General features: G+C 45.0%; 1 protein-coding gene across 4 annotated transcripts in view; it reads right to left on the bottom strand.

Moving 5' to 3' along the window:
• The window catches only part of SBNO2 (strawberry notch homolog 2), a 174,324-nt gene that overhangs the window by 105,288 nt on the left and 46,858 nt on the right, over positions 1 to 22,178 (bottom strand). For all 4 annotated transcript variants that reach the window (XM_058163530.1, XM_058163534.1, XM_058163529.1 and 1 more), the window contains exons 2-4: positions 21,757 to 21,981; positions 16,002 to 16,081; positions 2,578 to 2,701 (exon numbers count right to left, since the gene is read on the bottom strand). In XM_058163530.1, the coding sequence (XP_058019513.1) occupies positions 2,578 to 2,701; positions 16,002 to 16,081; positions 21,757 to 21,885 (333 nt within the window). In that variant the 5' untranslated portion in view covers positions 21,886 to 21,981. The remainder of the gene's footprint in view (positions 1 to 2,577; positions 2,702 to 16,001; positions 16,082 to 21,756; positions 21,982 to 22,178) is intronic.

The raw sequence follows: 22,178 nt of genomic DNA, 5'->3' as shown, positions 1-22,178 counted from the left end.
CGAACACCAACACTTATGAGCTGCGGTGGCGCAGTGTTTAGACTGCAGTACTGCAGGCTACTTCTGTTGCCTGCAATTTGGCAGTTCAAATCCCACCAGGCTGCTCGAGGTTTTATTTTATTTTATTTATTTATTATTTAAATTTTTATACCGCCCTTCTCCCGAAGGACTCAGGGCGGTTCACAGCCAGATAAAAAATACACAATACATTATAAATACAATTAAAATACAATTAAAAAACTTATTAAATTGGCTAAGATTAAAAAATTAGGGTAAAAACCCATTAAAAACCCATAGATTTAAAAAATAACCCAGTCCAGCGCAGATGAATAAGTGAGTTTTAAGCTCGCGGCGAAAGGTTCGGAGGTCCGGAAGTTGACGGAGTCCTGGGGGGAGTTTGTTCCAGAGGGCGGGAGCCCCCACAGAGAAGGCCCTTCCCCTGGGCGTCGCCAGACGACACTGTCGCGCCGACGGCACCCTGAGGAGTCCCTCTCTGTGAGAGCGCACGGGTCGGTGAGAGGTATTCGGTAGCAGCAGGCGGTCCCGTAAATAGAAGGTTGACTCAGCCTTCCATCCTTCCGAGGTCAGTAAAATGAGGAACCAGGTTGTTGGGGGCAATAGGATGACTCTGTAAACTGAGGGGCTGTAAAAGCACTGTGAAGTGGTATATAAGTCTAAATGATGTTGCTGCTGCTATTTCCGGGTTAAAACAATGCCCATTACCAAATTACTGGTTGGTTTAACGACAGCTGTGTTTGTTTAACGAGCACAGTGTTCACTTAATGACCGCAATGATTCAGCTGCTGCAAACGAGCTCGTAAAATTGGGTCGGTCTCATGATTTTTCCAACTGTCACAGGTTATGACCGTGATGGGCGGGCTCCATTACAGTCATAACTCAAGTACTACCTTTATATAAATTAGGCAATGTAATAGTCTCAATCTCAGAAGATGACAGAAACAGCTCCTCTTGAAATCCCTGATTTTCATCAGCATCAAATGCTTATTTATTTATTTATTTTATTTATTGTTTAAATTTCTATACCGCCCTTCTCCCGAAGGACTCAGGGAGGTTTACAGCCAGAATAAAACAATTGATACAAAAATTAAAACCAATTTAAAAAGTGAAAATTCAAAGTTGGCTGGACACTATAAAACCAATAAAAAACCCATTTAAAAAACCATTAGGCCAGTCCTGCACGATGGAACAGAAATGTTTTCAGCTCGCGTCGAAAGGTCCGGAGATCAGGGAGTTGGCGGATACCTGGTGGTAGCTCGTTCCAGAGGGTTGGTGCCCCCACAGAGAAGGCCCTCCCCCTGGGGGTCGCCAGCCGACATTGTCTGGCTGACGGCACCCTGAGGAGACCCTCCCTATGGGAGCGCACTGGTCGATGGGAGGCCGCCGGTAGCAGCAGGCGGTCCCGTAAGTAAGTTTAGGTAGAGTATGATTAGAATGTATTATTTTTGATTGTTTTGGGGGAGGTTAGGAATTGATGAGAATTGTAGGAGTATAATTGAGTTAGGAGGGAAAATTTTTTAGCTTATGTTTGTTTTATTTTTAACTACACCTTATGTTTGTTCTGGGAAGTCGGGGGGGAGGGGGTTTGTGAAGGGAGGGGGGAGGGCGGTTAGGGGGGAAACGGGGGAAGAAAAAGTTTTGTAAAACTTTTTCAATTAAAAAAAATGTTTAGGTAGAGTAGAACCTATTGACTGGCTGGTGCATTTTGTAGATTTTTTTTTTTTTTGCATTTATATCCCGCCCTTCTCCGAAGACGCAGGGCGGCTTACACTATGTTAGCAATAGTCTTCATCCTATTTGTATATTTATATGCAAAGTCAACTTATTGCCCCCCCAACAATCTGGGTCCTCATTTTACCTACCTTATAAAGGATGGAAGGCTGAGTCAACCTTGGGCCTGGTGGGACTAGAACCTGCAGTAATTGCAGGCAGCTGTGTTAATAACAGACTGTCTTACCAGTCTGAGCCACAGAGGCCCAAAACAGCAATTTAACTACAGGTAGTCCTCGACCTATGACCACAATGGAGCCCCAAATTTCCATGGCTAAGCGAGGCAGTTGTTCAGTGAGCTTTGCCTCATTTTACAACCTTTTGTCCTATAGTTGTTAAGCAAACGAATGCACTTAAATGAATCACACGGTTGTTAAGTGAATCCAATTTCCCCCATTGATTTTGCTTGCTAGAAGCCAGCTCGGAAGGTTACATGAGAGATTAATGACTTATGTTATTAGAATAATAGAGCTGGAAGGGACCTTGGAGGTCTTCTAGTCCAACCCCCATACCATTTCAGACAAATGGTTAGCCAATCTCTTCTCAAAAACTTCCAGCATTGGAGCATTTATAATAGAAGGTGATCGCATGACCGTCATAAATATGAACCAATTGCCAAGAGGGCTAAATTTTGGTCACGTGACCATGGGGACGCTGCAACGGTCAGAAGTATAAAAATCAGTCATGGTTAGTATTTCAGCGCTAAACGGTCACTAAGCAAATGGACGTAAGTCGAGGACTACCTGCAGAGCTCCGCCTTCGCAAAAGAAGAAAAAAGTCTGGCCTTACCTGAGCGAAGTCGCCATTTCTGGGTAAGAAATCAGCAAGGCCATGAGGTGCGAAGTTGGAATCGGAGAAGAGCTGCCCGTTGCTGGAATTTGTGTAGAAATTCGAAGGGTTATTAAAATATTGCCTGTAAAGGAACAAAAAAGTATTATCGGATCGGAGACGTCGTTTTGAAAGCGTGTGACTGCAGAGGCAGGTTGTGGAGCGGGGCTTTTATTTAAACAAAACTAAACAAAAAAATAGAGGAAAAATAAAGTGGAAAAACAAGGAACACAAAGCCACAATCAAAAGTGGAAAAAAAGAAGACAACACCATAACCAAATGTACGTGTGTAACTGTGATGGTGAACCTATGGCACGCGGAGCCATATCTGTGGGCATGCGAGTGTTGTCTTAGCTTAGCTCCAGTGCTCATCGACCAGCTGATTTTTGGGCCTTCCGGGCCCATTGGAAGTGGGGAAACGGGTTGTTTTCGGCCTCCGGAGGGGATGGGGAAGGCTGTTTTCACCCTCCCAAGACTCCTAAAAAGGCCTTGGAGCCTGGAGAAAAATGAGCCTTCCGGTCCCACCGGAAGTCGGGGAAAGGGCCGTTTCCAGCCTCCAGAGGGCCTCCAGGACGTAGGGAAGGCTGTTTTCCGCCCTCCCCAGGCTCCAAGAAAGCCTCTGGAGCCTGGGGAGGGTGAAAAATGGGCCTACCGGGCCCGCCATGCCATCGCATACCAAAAGCGAGGGGAACGTGGGGGACCCATGTACATATGCGCAGGGGGGCAAGGCGCATTGAATTATGGGTATGGGCACGCTCGCGTGCGACAAACCCACCCCCCCGGCGCAACCCCCGCTTTTGACACACGATGGCAAAAAGGTTAGCCATCACTGGTATATAAGAACCACGCCCTTCTATATGTATATTATATAGGCGGTCCTCAACTTACGACCACAATTGAGCCCAATATTTCTCTTGCTAAGGGAGACATTTGTTAAGCTGTATTTGCCCCATTTTACAACCTTTCTGGTCACAGTCATTAAGCGGATCACAGCAGTGGGTAAGTCAGCAACACGGTTGTTAAGTGAATCTGGGTCCAGCGTGGACTTTGCTTGTCGGAAGTCGCAAAAAGGGATCACGTGACCCCCGGGACACTGCAACCATCCTAAATATGAGCTACTTGCCAAGCATCTGAATTTTGATCGCGTGACCGCAGGGACGCTGTCGTAAGTGTGAAAAATGGTCCTAAGTCACTTTTTTCAGTGCCGTTGTAACTTTGAACGGTCACTAAATGCATTGTTGTAAATCGAGGACTATCTGAATGTTAAAAAAAAAAGGTTGACTATATTTCACTAGCACTGACAATGGATGCTTGGAAAGATACAGAATTTAAATATTTTGGCACATCGCCACCAATCACGCAAATGCCCCCAAAAGTTTTAGATGACCTGATTCTATCCTTACATTCTACCCCCAATCAGCAGCTCTGCAGAAATTTGAAATTACTAGGTACCATTATCTTTAGTCGCTTGCAATTATGTACTCACCAAGAGGCTAGTCCTCATTCTTGAAAGGGAAAGCATCTGAATGATTACAGACAGGAAGGAAAAAGAGATCCCAAATGATCTGGATGGTATCAGTTAGTTATTATCAGAATCCGGATTTACATTCGCCGAAACTATACAGGTAGTCCTCGACTTACAAACATTCATTTAGTGACTGTTCAAAATTAAACAGCACTGAAAAAAATAACTTATGACCAGTCCTTGCACTCATGACCATTGCGGCATCCCCACGCTCACATGATCAAAATTCAGGCGCCTGCACACTGGCATTTCAGATAGTCCTCGACTTACAACAGTTCATTTCGTGACGGCCAATGGCACTGAAAAAAGTAGCTTATGACCGTTTTTCACACTTACGACTGTTGCAACAGCCCCATAGTCACAGGATCAAAATTGAGACGCTTGGCAACTGACTCACATTTATGACCGTTATAGTGTCCTGGGGTCACGTGATCCCCTTTTGAGACCTTCTGACAAGCAAAGTCAATGGGGGAGCCAAACTCACTTAACAACCGTGTTACTAACTTAACAGCTGCAGGGATTCACTTAACAACTGTGGCAAAGAGGTCGTAAAATGGAGAAAAATTCGACTTCGGACCACAATTGAGCCCCCAATTTTTGTTGTTAAGTGAGGTGTTTGTTGGGTTTTTGTCCCATTTTACGTCCTTTCTTATCTCGGTTGTTAAGCGAACCACTGCAGTTGATAACTTAGCCACCCGGTTGTTAAGTGAATCTGGCTTCCCCATGGATTTCGCTCCTCAGAAGATGGCAAACGGGGATCACGTGACCTTGGGAGTCTGCGACCGTCATAGGTATGAACCGGTTGCCAAGCGTCTCAGTTTTGATCACATGAGGCTACAAAGGTCATAACTGTGAAAAACAGTTGTAAGTCACTTTTTCAGTCTCCTTGTAGTTTTGAATGGGCTCAGTGGCTAAGACGCTGAGCTTGTCGATCAGAAAGGTTGGCAGTTCTGCGGTTCGAACCCCTACTGCCACGTAACGGGGTGAGCTCCCGTTACTTGTCCCAGCTTCTGCCAACCTAGCAGTTTTAAAGCACATCAAAAATGCAAGTAGAAAAAATAGGGACCACCTTTGGTGGGAAGGGAACAGCGTTCCGTGCGCCTTTGGCATTGAGTCATGCCGGCCACATGACCACGGAGACGTCTTCGGACAGCGCTGGCTCTTCGGCTTTGAGACGGAGATGAGCACCGCCCCATAGAGTCGGGAACGACTAGCACATACGTGCTGGGGGGGGGAGGGTGGGAACCTTTACCTTTAAACCAACTGTTTTAAATTGAGGCTAAAGGAGGAAGTGGTTATGTTGGGCAACCTAACTCTCTTTTAAACCCTGGGTGCTTAACGTGAGAGCCGGATAAATGCAGGACAGGATCATGGAATGCTACCAAGTCTTCAGGATTCAATAGTAAATCTGGTTAGGGTGTCGGAGAAGTGGCCTGGGCTTCATTAGACCCACAAGGCTGTGGATCTAATGGTTCATTATTTTTAAATCTCCTGCCCACACATCCGTCACCTAAGTGCGCACACACACACACACATGAGTTCCGCCCCCAGGCAACAGTGAGAACTAGCCACCTGACAAGTCCTCCTTCAATAAGAGAGAGAGAGAGAGAGAGAGAGAGAGAGAGAGAGAGACATACACACAAAGCCACCCCCTCGGCTTACGCAAAGCAGGATAAACAGTGGCCAGTTCACATCCTGGGGAGCGGGGGCTGGAGCCATGATAAGGAGGACGATACTGACGCCGGCTTTCCACCCTTTAAAACCCTCTCGGTCCAAAGAGTGAGTCTGCTCGGCCGAAACCTCTGCCCGCAAAGCTTGACACATGGCACCACCTTAAGTTTTGCTTTTACTGTCCCCAGCCTGGCTGGTGGGAAAACGTCCCCCCCCACCCACCCACCCCGGGTTCAGATGCCTCATCTTTCCAGTAAAAGGACGGCGGCCGCACGGCTATGTGACGGGCTGAGCCACAAGGGCCAGGCAGGGCGCCAAGGCTTAGGTCCTGCAGAGCCGCTGACAGCGCGTGGGGACCCCTGCAGGAAGGCTGGTGTATCCGCGAGGCTGGTCGGTTGAAGAAACCTGCTCCTGTGTGTTTGGGGTTCCAAGCCCAAGGGAAGGGACCCAAAACCAGGGCTGACCCGTTTATGACAACGGGCTCAGCTCTCTCTCGTGAGCAATATGCGGGTTTGCAGGTTTTTGTTTTTAATCGATTTTTTTATTGATTTCACACAAACACACACACACACACAGAGTTTATGAACAGACTATTGTTTATGAATAGGAACATATCCAAATATATTTCACTCAGTTACAATTTCTGCCAAAATATTCTTTTTCCACATTTTAATCATATCTTAATATTCCTTTGCTCCTTTATATAAACCACGTCTCCTTTCGCCCTCAGGTTCTAATTTCTCCATTTTTACTAATATGTATTCTCTTTTATGGGACACACGGTGGACCAGTGGCTAAGATGCTGGAGCTTGTCGATCGAAAGGTCGGCAGTTCGGCGGTTCGAATCCCTAGTACTGCCGTGTAACAGGGTGAGCTCCCATTACTTCTCCCGGCTTCTGCCAACCCTGCAGTTACGTGAAAGCACGTAAAAAGTGCAAGTTGAAAAAATAGGGACCACCTTTGGTGGGAAGGGAACCGCGTTCCGTGCACTTTTGGCGTTGAGTCATGCCGGCCACATGACCACGGAGACGACTGCAGACAGCGCTGGCTCTTCAGCTTTGAAACGGAGATGAGCACCGCCCCCTAGAGTCGGGAATGACTAGCACATATGTGCAAGGCGAACTTTTACCTTTACCTTTATTCTCTTTTATTATTTTTTAGCTAATTCAATTTTTATCCTGACATATTCAAACATGTTCGGGGTTGTCTTTCTTCCATTTCATCTTTTTTTATTTTACAGCAATCTTTCTTCTCTTTTCCTCACCCTCCCTTCTCTTATCCTTCCTACTTTCTTCTCTCCTCTTCTACTCCTTCTCTACTTCCCCTTCCTTTCTCCCCCTCCTCCATTCTTCCTCCTTCTCTAACCTTCTCTCCCTACTCTTATTTCCCCTCCCTTCCTTCCTCTCCTCTTCCCTTTCTTCTTTCCCTCTCTCTCCATCTCCCTTTCTTCCATCTTTCTCTTCCTTCTTATCTCTCTCTATTGCTGTATTCATTTTCATTTCAATATTTTCCACTATGGTGTCCAGACAACTCCAATTTTCCCATTTATTGAGTATATTTCTCAGAATTCCCCTAATATGTTTTAATGGTTAACATTGTCTTGTGAGCTCTCTGCGGGCTTGCATGTTTTAATTCTTAAATGTTTTTAATCTTCTTGACATCAGCAAAAAAAGGACAGGTAGTCCTCCACTGATGATAGTTCATTTAGTGACCTGTTCAACGTTACAACGGCAGTGAAAAAAGTTCACACTTAGGATTACTGCAGTGGTCACGTGACTTGCATTTGGACGCTTCACAACTGGTTCACATTTAGGACGATTTGCAGTGTCCCGGGGTCACACGATCCCCTTTTGGGACCTTCCGAAAAAGCAAAGTCAAGAGGGGGGCCAGACTGACTTCACATTACTAATTTAACAACTGTAGTGGTTCGCTTAACGAAGATGGCAAGAACAGTCGTAAAATGGGGCAAAACTCACTTCACAAATGTCTCACTCAGCAACCTAAATTCTGGGCTCAATTGTGGTCATAAGTCAAGGACTAACTGTATTGCAGGCTCCAAATGGCAGAAAGCAAGCTCAGGACCATATTGGTTGGAAGCATGAAGAACCTCTCCTGCGCAGACTGCACTGGCTGCCTGTGGCCTTCCAGGTGCACTTCAAGGTTTTGGTAATGATCTTCAAAGCGCTCCATGGCATTGGGCCGGGCTACTTACGGGACCGTCTGCTGCCACCGAATGCCTCTCACCGACCCATGCGCTCTCACAGAGAGGGACTCCTCAGGGTGCCGTCGGCCAGGCAGTGCCGACTGGCGACACCCAGGGGAAGGGCCTTTTCTGTGGGGGCCCCCACCCTCTGGAACAAGCTTCCCCCAGGTCTTCGCCAACTTCCTGACCTTCGAACCTTCCGCCGCGAGCTTAAGACACATCTATTTATCTGCGCAGGACTGGACTAGAATTTTAAATTTTTAAATGTTTAAATCTGGTTTTAAATGGGTTTTATTATTTATATCTCTATTTTAAATATTCGGCCTATGTAATAAGTTTTTTAAATTAATGTTTTACCCTGTATATATATATGTTTTTTTATATGGCTGTAAACCGCCCTGAGTCCCTAGGGAGATAGGGCGGTATAAAAGTGTGAATAATAAATAAATAAAATAAATAAAGAGGCCTTCATCCTGCAGTGGATAGACAATGGCTAAAATGAGGATGAGGATGATTGTTATATATTATGTTCTCATACAAATAGTCCTCGGCTTACAACTATTCGTCGAAGTTAAAACAGCACTAAAAAAAAGTGACTTATGACTGTTTTTAATGCTTACGATCAATCCACATGGTCACGTGATCAAAATTCGGACACTTGGCAACTGGTTCATGTTTATGACGGTTGCAGTGTCTGGAGTCATGTCATTACTTCTTGCGATCTTCTGGCAAGAAAAGTCAATGGGGAAGCCAAATTCCCTTAACAACCACCTTACTAACTTAACAACTGCAGTGAGTCACTTAATGACCGTGGCAAGAAAGGTCGAGAAAGGGGGGGCAAAATTCACACCATAACCCTCTTGCTTATAAACAGAAACGGTTGGGCTCAATTTTGGGTCGTAAACTGAGGATTCCCTGTGTTTCATTCGGCATGCTGGTTTCCAAGCACCCGGATTTTGATCGCATGAAATTGGGTTGTAAGCAGGGGTGGGCTTCAAAAATTTTAGCAAGGGGCTCTCTGCCCAGTTGCTGGGTGGGCGTGGCCATGGTGGGCGTGGCCTAGTCAGCCTCCTGCACCACGGTGGGCGGGGTGGGGGGGGTATTTCCTCGAGCCTCCGGGAGGGCGAAAACTTTCGGTAGGCCCGTTTTCCGCTCTCCCTGAGCCTCTGTACATGCTCTGCACTTACCTGCATCCAAAATGGGCTGCGTGGGGACTCCTGGGAGGGGTGGGGTGGGCAGGGCCAGCCAGGAGTGGGATTGGCAGGTTCTCCGAACTGCACAGAATCTTAACTAGAGGTTCTCCCGAACCCGTGCGAACCCCCAGCAGCTTACCCCTGGTTGTAAGTGCGAAGATTGATTGTAAGTCACGTTTTTCAGTGTCGTCGTAACTTGGAATGTCAGCTAAACAAATGGTTGTAAGTTGAGGACCGCCATATAGGTAGTCCTCAATTTACAGCAGTTTGCTTAGTGACCGTCCAAAGTTACAACGGCACTGAAAAAAGTGACTTATGGCCATTGTTCACACTTACGACCTTTGCCGCATCCCAAGGGTCATGTGATGAAAATTCAGATGCTTGGTAACTGGTTCATACTTATGACTGTTGCTTTGTCCCGAAGTTACTGCAGAAAAAACAATGGCTACCAACCTTCCTTTCATTGAGGACATGCATACGGCATGAGTCAAAAAGAGGGCTGTGAAAATATTTACAGACCCCTCACATCCTGGACATAAATTTGTTTCAACTCCTACCCTCAAAATGAGGCTATAGAGCACTGCACACCAGAACAACTAGACACAAGAACAGTTTTTTTCCCGACCGCCATCACTCTGCTAAACAAATAATTCCCTCAACACTGTCAGACTATTTACTATTTACAAGGTTGACTCAGCCTTCCATCCTTTATAAGGTAGGTAAAATGAGGACCCAGATTGTTGGGGGGGCAATAAGTTGACTTTGTAAAAAATATACAAATAGAATGAGACTATTGCCTTATACACTGTAAGCCGCCCTGAGTCTTCGGAGAAGGGCGGGGTATAAATGTAAACAAAAAAAAAAAAAAACTAAGTCTGCATTACTATTAATCTTCTCATCGTTCCCATCACCCATCTCCTTCCACTTACGACTGTATGACTGTAACTTTGTTGCGTGTATCCTTATGATTTATATTGATATTGTTTTCTGATTGTTTATTTGTACCCTATAACTATCATTAAGTGTTGTACCTTAGAATTCTTGATGAAGGTATCTTTTCTTTTATGCACACTGAGAGCATATGCACCAAGACAAATTCCTTGTGTGTCCAATCACACTTGGCCAATAAAAAAAAAATCTATTCTATTCTATTCTATTCTATTCTATTCTATTCTATTCTATTCTATTCTATTCTATTCTATTCTATTCTATTCTATCCTATCCTATCCTATCCTATCCTATCCTATCCTATTTTATTCTACATGATCCCCATTTTGCAACCTTTTGAGAAGCAGAATCAGCGGGGAAGCCAGATTCACTTAACAACCAGGGTTCCTACCTTATCCACTGCGGTGATTCACTTAACAACTGCAGCAATAAAGGTCATAAAAGGGGGCAACACTCACTTAACTGAGCCTTGGTGGTTAGAATGCAGTACTGCAGGCTACGTCAGCTGACTGCCGGCTGACTGCCGTTTGGCAGTTCGAGTCTCACGGGCTCACGGTTGACTCAGCCTTCCATCCTTCCGAGGTGGGTAAAATGAGGACCCCGATTGTTGGGGGCAAGAGGCTGACTCTGTAAACCGCTTAGAGAGGGCTGTAAAGCGGTATATAAGTCTAAGTGCTATTGCTATTAACAAATGTCCCACTTAGCAACAGAACTTTTTAACAAATGGCGCACTTGATCCCAGAAATTTGGGCTCACTCAACTGCGGTCGTAAGTCGAGGACTGCCCTGTAGGGCAGAGTTCCGAATCCTCCTTGACCCGTGCCAAAGGAACCCGAGGTTACGTTAAGCCTCGCGGTTGGCGTTGAGCAAAGCTGGGTGAGAACAGCCACGGGAGAGAACGGGAGTGGGGGGGGATTTGGAATCCTAATCAATAACCTTCATCCACCATCTGCTACTCAATACGCAGCAAACAGAAGTAGTAGGAGTAAGTAGAAGAGGAGCCTCTCTTATCATCCCCCAAGAGGGTTCAGAAAGTAGGATTTACAGTAATACCCTTGGAGAAAAAAAACGACCTATACACTCTGTTCCAAGCATAGGCGGTGTCCGCTGCAGCCCTCCAGCTGCATGTAGAGCTGAGGCTGCTGCACTGAAGCCTTTCTCTCATCTCTGCTCCCAACGCCCAGACCTAGATAGAAAAGCACCGTTTGCAAACTCTTTTCAAGCAGTGCCGAGTTCGAAAGACACGAGCACACGAGTTCGGTTGCCGGTCTTGTGTCGGCTAGCTGGATTATCAACCGTTTTCAGCAGTTTCCCTGAAAGATAAATTGGGATTTGCTGAACAGGTCTCTTTGGGGAGGCTGCAATCGCATGGGTGGACTTCAACTCCCAGAATTCCCCAGCCAGCATGGCTGCCTGGGGAATTCTGGGAGTTGAAGTTCACCGATCTTAAAGGGGCCAAAGTTGAAAAACATTGCTCAAAGGGTAGGCTTAAGAGAAATGAAGCAAGATTGACTAGCATTGTCTTGCGTGGGAAGTCCTCGACTTACAACAGTTCATTTAGTGACCGTTCAAAGTCACAACGGCACCAAAAAGGGGACTTAAGGGCCATTTTCCACACTTATATGACCACTGCAGCATCCCCATGGTCACATGATCAAAATTCAGACGCTTGGCGACTGGTTCGTATTTATGACGGTTGCAATGTCCCAGGGTCACACGATCATTTTTTGCGACGTTCTGACCAGCAAAGTCAATGGGGAAGCCCAGATTCACTTAACAACCGTGTTACTAACTTAACAAATGCACTTGACAATGTGGCAAGAAAAGTCGTAAAATGGAGCAAAACTCACTTAACATCTGTTAAATATGTGCTGTGAACTTCACATGGCATCAGGAAGAGCATCCGGTCAGTAAATGCTCAGCTCCATTCTGTCACCCTGACTCTAGCCCGAATTAAGGGATTACAGGTTCATAACAAGGGAATTTTTCATTGTGATCGTAAATTGAGGATTAACTGTAGTTGTTCCGGAAGGCAGCTTCCTGTCAGCTTCCCACAACCGAGTCAGTGGGGAAGCCAGCTGGAAATTGCAAGTCCCACGCCAGCAAGCTGGCAAGTGGTTGTGGCTGGGTGGAGGGGGATACATGGGTTGGCTGGGGAGGGTGCACTAGGGTGCGAGAGAGGCGGAGCAAGGCTCAAAAATGGTATGGTATGAGTACACAGGGAGCTGGGAGAGGGCGCATCGGTGAGGGAGATTTATCCAAGCAACTTGTGGCCTTCCCTGATGGCTTCCCCATTGATTTAAGTGTGAGCCACTTGCCAATTGCCCAGGTCACAATCATGTGACGATGGGGGTGCTGGGATGGCTGGAAGTCCAAGAATTAGTTATAACCCCTATTAGTTATAACCCTCATTCATCCAGCTTCGAACTGTCACTGAATGAATGGGCATAGCTCAAGGACTATATAAACACACAGAGATTATATCTTCCTACATGTCGCATGCTTATTACTGGATTGTCGCAAAGGTGCTTTTTCAAGAGGCACCTGGATTTTGTGGTTTTTCTTTGAAGACATTCCGCTTCTCATCCAAGAAGCTTCTTCAGTGCAGAAGACTGAAGGCAGAACTGAAGAAGCTTCTTGGATGAGAAGCGACACGTCTTCAAAGAAAATCCAAGAAAGTCCAAAGCACCTTTGTGACAACCATGACCTGGATGATTGAGAATTTCCATAGACATTTATTACTGGATTGTACCTCCCTACACAAGATTCGTGCAACAAATTCTTTATACAGAGGTACCTCGGTACTCACCCTTAATTGGTTTCAGGAGATGCAATGAGTACCAAAAGCGAGGAGTACCAAATAAGTCTTTTCCCATAAGGAATAATATAGTGAGTCACAAGAGAGCCGACAGCAACAAATTCTAGATTGTGCATTCAGTACCAAGCAAACGATGAGTATCAGGACAAAGTTTTTGTGTCAAAATGTGTTGCGCATCAAATTCGATCCGTTTCAAAGCAGTTAAATAAAGGTAGTCCTCAATGTACAACCACAATAGAGGCCAACATTTTCCGTTGCTAAATGAGACATATTGATTACCGTATTTTTCAGAATATAAGACGTACCAGAGTATAAGACGCACCTTAGTTTTTGGGGAGGAAAATAAGAAAAAAGTTGATTGGCAGGTGGATTGGCCTCCCGGAATACCCCCTATCAGCTGTTCCCAGAGGAGAATTTTAGCAACAGGTTCCTTGGTTGAGAACTCTGTGCCTTGCTTTTTTTTTTTTCTGCCTCTGAAACTCCATTTCAGAAAAAAAAAATTCTGCCTCTGAAACAGAGCTTCAGAAAAAAAGCCTCTGAAGCTCTGTTAGGGGGCTTCTTTTCTGAAGCTCCGTTTCTGATGCTTTTTTCAGTCTCTGAAACTTCTGTTTGAGAAGCTGGGCAGGGCTACATTCGGAGTATAAGACGCACCCAGATTTTCACCCTCTTTTTTGGGGGGGGAAAAGGTGTGTCTTATACTCCGAAAAATATGGTAAGTGATATTGGTCCCATTTTGGGACCTTTCTTGCCACAGTTGTTAAATGAATCACAGCAGTGGGTACGTCAGCGACATGGTTGTTAAGTGAATCTGGATTCCCCATTGACTTTGCTGGTCAAAGGTCACAAAAAGGGGACCACACAACACACACACACCCAGGACAATTTTGATCACGCGACCCATGGGGATGCTGCAATGGTCGCAAGTGTGAAAAATGGTCACCCGGCTCCTTCTTTCGGTGCCATTGTAACTTTGAACGGTCACTAAATGAACTTCTATAAGTCGAGGACTACCTGAATGTTTTAAAAAAAAAAAGGATGACTACGTTTCGCTAGCATTGATAACGGATGCACGAAAAGATTCAGAATTAATCTTTGAATGATTACGGACGGAAAGGAAAAAGAGATCTCTCATTATCCCTGCTGATCTAGATCAGGGGTGTGCAACCTTGGCAACTTTAAGACGTGTGGACTTCAACTCCCAGAATTCCTCAGCCAGCTTTCCTGCCTGAGGGATTCTGGGAGTTGAAGTCCACACGTCTTAATAGAATAGAATAGAATAGAATAGAATAGAATAGAATAGAATAGAATAGAATAGAATAGAATAGAATTTTATTGGCCAAGTGTGATTGGACACACAAGGAATTTGTCTTGGTGCATATGCTCTCAGTGTACATAAAAGAAAAGATACGTTCATCAAGGTACAACATTTACAACACAATTGATGGTCAATATATCAATATAAATCATAAGGATTGCCAGCAACAAGTTATAGTCATACAGTCATAAGTGGAAATAAAGTTGCCAAGGTTGCACACCCCTGATTTAGATAGTATAATAAATAATAATAATAATAATAATAATAATAATAATAATAATAATAATAATTATTATTATTATTATTATTATTATTATTATTATTTAATTTTTATACCGCCCTTCTCCCGAAGGACTCAGGGCGGTTAACAGCCAGATAAAATACAATTAGTTACCAGAATCTGGATTTAAATTCGAAACAGGTGTTATGTGGATTTTGCCCCGTTTTACAACAACCTTTCTTGCCACGGTTGTTAAACGAATATGGCTTCTCCCCATTGGCTTTGTCAGAAGGTGGCAAAAGGGGATCACATGACCCTGGGACCCTGCGATCCTCATAAATATGAACCGGTTGCCAAGCAGCTGAATTTTGATCACATGATCCTGGGGATGCTGCAGCGGTTGTAAGTGTGAAACATAGTCTTAAGTCACGGTTTTCAGTTGTTTTGTTTTGTTTTGTTTGTTTGTTTACATTTATACCCCGCCCTTCTCCGAAGACTCAGGGCGGCTTACAATGTATAAGGCAATAGTCTCATTCTATTTGTATATTTTTTACAAAGTCAACTTATTGCCCCCCCAACAGTCTGGGTCCTCATTTTACCTACCTTATAAAGGGTGGAAGGCTGAGTCAACCTTGGGCCGGGCTCGAACCTGCAATAATTGCAGGCTTTGTGTTCTAATAACAGGCTTCTCTATTGCCTGAGCTATCCCGGCCCTGTGATGATGTAACTTGAAACGGTCACTAAATGAACTGCTGTAAGTCGAGGACTACCTGTACCAAGGTAAAGGTAACAGTAAAGATTCCCCTCGCACATATGTGCTTGTCGTTCCCGACTCTAGGGGGCGGTGCTCATCTCCGTTTCAAAGCCAAAGAGCCAGCGCTGTCTGAAGACGTCTCCATGGTCATGTGGCCGGCATGACTCAACGCCAAAGGCACACGGAACGCTGTTCCCTTCCCACCAAAGGTGGCCCCTATTTTTCTACTTGCATTTTTTACGTGATTTTGAACTGCTAGGTTGGCAGAAGCTGGGACAAGTCACGGGAGCTCACCCCGTTACAAGGCAGCACTAGGGATTCGAACCGCCGAACTGCCGACCTTTCGATCGACAAGCTCAGCGTCCTAGCTCCTTGAGCCACTGTGTACCCTTGTACCAAGGTACCACTGTGGAAATAAGATGCTCTATTTCTTTATTTTTTAGGTCTGGTTTTATTCATTTACCGTTCAAAATGTTCCCAAGCCATTTTGGTTTTTGCACGTCAACACAAATTTTGACAACCGTTTCCCTTCTGGGATTATTTCGATTTTTTTTTCTTAATTTCCCAAGCTAGCATGCAGCCTTGATGATTTCCTAGAGAACTCCCATCCCAGGATTCACCCTGTTACAAAATGATATATAGGGTCTCCTGCTTGAGCAGTGGGTTAGACTAGAAGACCCCCGAGGTTCCTTCCAGCTCTGTTCTGTTGTGTTTTGCGATCTCCCACAAATGCACTTACTGGTTTTCATTCAGGAAAAATGGTGCTGAATACGAAGGAGGTGCAAACAGGGATGAACTCCAGCAACCGGAAGCAGAATTCTGCAAAATGACAAAGCAGGTTTCAGAATACGTGCGGTATGTTCAGGAACATTCAAAGTTCCAGGCCATGATGCAGTCCCACTGAAACAAGGTCCTCTGGCTCTTCGCCACCAGTGGCACTTCCCTCCAGCCTTCACCCAAAGCCAAGCACTAAGAGGCTGAAGCAGACCCCAAGTTGGAATTTCTGCCCCCCTCTGCCCCACACAAAAAGACCCCAAAGAGGGTGACTCTGCAGCAAAACAAATATTCATTGCATGTATCTGTCCCAGGGGCCGTAGTTTGAGGACCTCTGATTTAGTGCAATATCAAAAATGCAAATAATTTTTCTGCGGACCACCAAAATTTTCTCACGGACCACCAGTGGTACACGGACCACCAGTCGATGACCACTGGTTTAGTGGGTTTTGCATTGGGGGGGTTAATTCTGTAAACCACCCAGAAACACTGTGAGTTAACAATAACAATATAACAATATAACAACAGAGTTGGAAGGGACCTTGGAGGCCTTCTAGTCCAACCCCCTGCCCAGGCAGGAAACCCTACACCATCTCAGTCAGATGGTTATCCAACATTTTCTTAAAAATTTCCAGTGTTGGAGCATTCACAACTTCTGCAGGCAAGTCGTTCCACTTATTACTTGTTCTAACTGTCAGGAAATTTCTCCTTAGTTCCAAGTTGCTTCTTTCTTTGATCAGTTTCCACCCATTGCTTCTTGTTCTACCCTCAAGTGCTTTGGAGAACAGCCCGACTCCCTCTTCTTTGTGGCAACCCCTGAGATATTGGAACACTGCTATCATGTGTCCCCTTTTATTAAACTAGACATACCCAGTTCCTGCAACCGTTCTTCATATGTTTTAGCCTCCAGTCCCCTAATCATCTTTGTTGCTCTTCTCTGCACTCTTTCTAGAGTCTCAACATCTTTTTTACATCGTGGCGACCAAAACTGGATGCAATATTCCAAGTGTGGCCTTACCAAGGCATTATAAAGTGGCACTAACACTTCACATGATCTTGATTCTATCCCTCTGTTTATGCAGCCCAGAACTGCGTTGGCTTTTTTAGCAGCTGCTGCACACGGCTGGCTCATATCTAAATGGTTATCCACTAGGACTCCAAGATCCCTCTCACAGGTACTACTATTGAGCAAGGTGCCACATATACGGTACCGGTGCATTTCGTTTTTTTTGCCTAAATGTAGAACCTTACTTTTTTCACTGTTGAATTTCATTTTGTTAGATAGCGCCCAGTTGGGCGACCATATACATGTACATTTACTTATTAAGCCACCCAGAGTTACAGCAGCCTATACATCTCATAAACAAGCCAAACCATAAATAAAGAACACCATTAGGGAAGGCAGAACTGGTGCTGGTTCCCCAAACATGGAAATATGGGAAGCAGCGAATTCCCTTTTTAAATTTCCTCTTGAGCCTGTAGTTTCACTTTAATGACTTAGAATTCTGCTAAAAAAAATTCTAATAAATGCTACTCAAGCACAGATCCGTCTAACCGTCCCCTCCTTGGTTAAATCTGTATACTATTAAAACTCTTGTGTCTGTAACATAATAGAAGTAGCTAATACCACTTTATAATGCCTTGGTAAGGCCACAGTTAAAATACTGCATCCAATTTTGGTTACCACAATGTAAAAAAGACATTAAGACTCTAGAAAGAGTGCAGAGAAGAGCAACAAAGATGATTAGGGGACTGGAGGTTAAAACATATGAAAAACGGTTGCAGGAACTGGGTATGTCTAGTTTAATGAAAAGAAGGACTAGGGGAGACATGATAGCAGTTTGCCAATGTCTCAGGAGCTGCCACAAGGAAGAGGGAGTCAAGCTATTCTCCAAAGCACCTGAGGGTAGGACAAGAAGCAATGGGTGGAAATTAATTATGGAGATAAGCAACTTAGAACTAGTGAGAAATTTCCTGACAGTGAGAACAATTAGTCAGTGGAAGGACTTGCCTCCAGAAGTTGTGAATTCTCCAACACTGGAAGTTTTTAAGAAAATGTTGGATAACCATTTGTCTGAAATGTAATAGGGTCTCCTGCTTGAGCAGAGGGTTGGACTAGAAGACCTCCAAGGTCCCTTCCAACTCTGTGATTCTGTTAAAAATGATAATAAAGCATTTTATGACATAACACAAAATGTCGTATGTCAACCTCTTCTTCACAATGGATCCCCTTTCAATGCCTTTTATGGCCATGGACCACCAAGACTTAAGATTTAAATCTTAACATTTTTTTCGAGCCTTCGCGGACTCTGTGACGACATTGCAGCCCCATGGCCATTAAAATTCAGCCTTCCATCCTTTATAAGGTAGGTAAAATGAGGACCCAGATTGTTGGGGGGGGCAATAAGTTGACTTTGTAAATATATAAATAGAATGAGACTATTGCCTTATACACTGTAAGCCGCCCTGAGTCTTCGGAGAAGGGCGGGATATAAATTTAATTAAAAAAATAATAATAATTCAGATGTTTGGCAAGTGATTCATATTTATGACGGTTGCAGGGTCCCCGGGGGGGGGGGAGTCAAGCGATCCCCTTTTGTGACCTTCCAACAACGAAGTCAGTGGGGAAGCCAGATTAAGTTAACAACTGTGCGACTAACTTAACAACTGCAGTGACTCACTTAAAAACTGTGGCGAGAAATGTCTCACTTAGCAGCAGAAAATTTGGGCTCAATCGTGGTCGTAAGTTGAGGGCTACCTATAGTTGGAATAAATATTGGTTTGTAAAAAATCAGCAAAAGTCTGGTAGCATCTTATTAATTTATTTATTAAACTTCTATGATGCCCATCTCGCCAAGGCAACTAATGTTTTCATTAAAAGGCATGTGCTTTCGTGCATAAATTTGAGAGCCACTTTGATCTAGTGACTAAGACACCGGACAAGAAATCAGGAGGCAGTGAGTTCTAGTCCTGGCTTAGCCATGAATGTCAACTGGGTGACTTTGGGCCAATCACCACGGGACGGTGAGTTCTAGTCCCGCCTTAGGCATGGGAGTCAATTGGGTGACCTTGGACCAATCAATAGGAGACAATGAGTTCTAGTCCCGCCTTAGGCATGAAAGCCAGCTGGAGGACTTTGGGCCAGTCCGTCTCTCTCAGCCCAAAGCACCTCACAGGGTGGTTGTTGTAGGGAAAATAGAAGAAGAAAGGAATTTTAGGTATCAGGTGTGTTTGCTACCTAGAGTTATTTAGAGGCTTAAGGCCTGGGTACCTACGGGACCGCCTGCTGTTACCACATGCCTCCCACCGACCCGTACGCTCTCACAGAGAGGGACTTCTCAGGGTGCCGTCCGCCAAACAATGTCGGCTGGCGGCCCCCCGGGGAAGGGCCTTCTCTGTGGGGGCTCCCACACTCTGGAACGAGCTTCCCCCAGGTTTACGCCAAATACCTGACCTTCGGACCTTTCGCCGCGAACTGAAGACACACCTTTTCATCCGCGCGGGGCTGGCTTGAATTGAATTTTAATGTCAAATTTTTATCAATTTTAAATGGGGTTTTTAATGTATGGTAAATTTTAAATTTTCAGGCTAATTTAAATAAGTTTTTTAAATCGCATTTTAAATTGTACTTTGTATTGTTTGTTTTATTTTGCCTGTACACCGCCCTGAGTCCTTCGGGAGAAGGGCGGTATAAAAATCAAATAAATAATAATAAATAAATAATAATAAAAATGACATAGGTGGGATGAAAATCAAATAAATAAATCAGCTGCAGCTCATGAAAATGAACCTGTTTGTTGGAAAAGATGCCCCTTCCCAAATTCCTCTTGAGTTTTTAGCCGATCGTTGTCTCCTCCCACAGTGTTGGCAACAGGCCAAAAGTGTGGGGGAATGGGGTAAGAATAACTATAATCCCCACTAAATGAAACAGAGCAAGGCCAAGGAAATAGCAGGAAATCAAAAGATGGGAAAACCTTCTAGTCAAGATTAGGACATCTTGGTGGAAATCCTAGACTGGTCTGTTGTTGCTGACATGAAGAACCAAACCAGTTTGATCTCAGGAGTGTAAATGTTGGGGTCCGCCAGCAGCCTGCGGAGCTGGCAACCGAGTCAGACAGCGATGAGGCTGAGGAAGAACATGGGCCAGTCCTGGAGGCTGGGGAAGGCCCGGATGAGGGCTCTACGTTGGAGGCAGAAGTGGAGCCAGGGCCATCTGGGAGTGAGGTGCGGACTCCAGAGCCTCCAGAGGCTGACAGTAGTGAGGCAGAAGAACAGGAGGAGCCTGTTCCTAATGCACGCATGAGAAGAGCTGCCAGAAGACAAGAGCAGCTCAAGCAAAGAGGACGACTTGGGAGTAGGGCCAAGAGATGTTTGGCCCCTCCCATAAGGCTTAAAAGACCAGCAATGGCGTTTGGGCTCTTTGCGGGAAAACGTTGATAGCTTTGTCTTGTTGCATTTGTTTCGTATCGGTGTTTTCTGAAGTTTTGCCAAGAAAAGCCTTTGGCAGTTTGCCTAATTCAGTGGTAGTCAATCTGGTCCCTACCGCCCACTAGTGGGCGTTCCAGCTTTCATGGTGGGCGGTAGGGGTTTTGTCCGATACTAAAGCACTTTCCTTTTTTTTTTAATTTAATTGACTTTTTAAAAAAAAATTCATAGCATTATTTAAAAACATTTTCATGAGGTTTTCATAAAATTCCCCATGACAATTTAAATTTCTGAAAATATACTATTTGTATCACCCGCGCATGTTTAGTTCACGTTACATATGTGAAACTAAATGGCGCTATAGTGCGACCGCAAACAAAAGAGCCTCGTCCCAGAATAGCGCGCGCATCTCCCCCCACACCACCCAGCTGTAACAGACAAGCAGAGCTGGTAGCCGCCCGCCCCCAACCCAATCCATAATGCACGAGAGGCATGCGCAGACAATGATACACGGCGCATTACTGTGGAACCGGTGGGTGGTTAGAAAATTTTACTACTAACAGAGATACAAAAGTGGGCGGTAGGTATAAAAAGGTTGACTACCCCTGGCCTAATTGGACCAAGGTTTGCGATAGGACTGAGGAATTGTGTTGGGAGGAATTTGCTTTAATTTAGTTGGACTACGCTGAGAATGAAGTAATTCTCAGCTGTTCGAATAAAGTTTGTTTGTTTTTACACTGACTGAGTTTCCTACTACCTACTTGGGGCCTGGGTCACAACAAATGTAGTATTAGAAGGTAATGCTGACTGGGTACACAATGCAGTAAGCAAAACTTACGGGTGAATATAATTTAATGTTTGTCAAGCTTGGCCACTTTCAGAGGAGGTGGCTGGCTGAGGAATTCTGGGAGTTGAAGTCTCCCCCATCTGAAAGTAGCCAAGACTGACAAACACTCCTGGCTGAGGAATTCTGGGAGTTGAAGTTCACCTATCTAAAACTGGCCAAGGTCAAGAAACACTCCTGGCTGAGGAATTGTAGGAGTTGAAGTCCACTCCTCTGAAAGTGACCAAAATTAAGAAACACTGGTATGATGTGTGAATCTGAATGGCTGTGGCTTGTAAACCGCGATTTATGGTTTAGCCACATAACATAGGCACCCAGCTAAATCAAGACTAAGCAAATTAGGACTTAGTGCAAGAGATGAACCAAGTCTTGCGGTGAGGGACAATCTAAGAAAGGCTGACCAGTGGCTAAGTCCCTTATATCCGAGGAGTCTTCTCCCAGGGACACTCACCTCAGCGGTGGGCAAGCCAAGCTGGGTTTGAAGGGTGGGTGTCCTATACAGTGTATTGCCGGGCTGCTGATGCGTACATGGCGGGTGATAACTCCTCCCCCTGTCCATGGTGAGGGGAAAAGTGGGCATCAGGCTTTGTGCTGCTCCATGGAGGAATCGGAAGCCAGTCGGTCTCTGCAGGTCCAAGGAGATCCCTTATCTCGGCCCTTCCCTCTGCAACATATCCTGAGCGGGGGGAAAAAGAAAGGGAAAAGATTGAGCAAATTTGCATTACAGGCAGTCCGTCATAAATATGAATCAGTTGCCAAGCGTCTGATCGCATGACCCTGGGGATGCCGCAAATGGTCGTTAAGTGCGAAAAACGGGCATCTTCTTTCAGTGCCGTTATAATTTTGAACGGTCACTAAATGAACTATTGTAAG

Source organism: Ahaetulla prasina, chromosome 1, assembly GCF_028640845.1.
Source record: "Ahaetulla prasina isolate Xishuangbanna chromosome 1, ASM2864084v1, whole genome shotgun sequence".
In the NCBI taxonomy this organism is placed as follows: Eukaryota; Metazoa; Chordata; class Lepidosauria; order Squamata; family Colubridae; genus Ahaetulla; species Ahaetulla prasina.
Note: the sequence above shows the minus strand (reverse complement) of the source record. Positions and strands in the feature narration are given on the sequence as shown.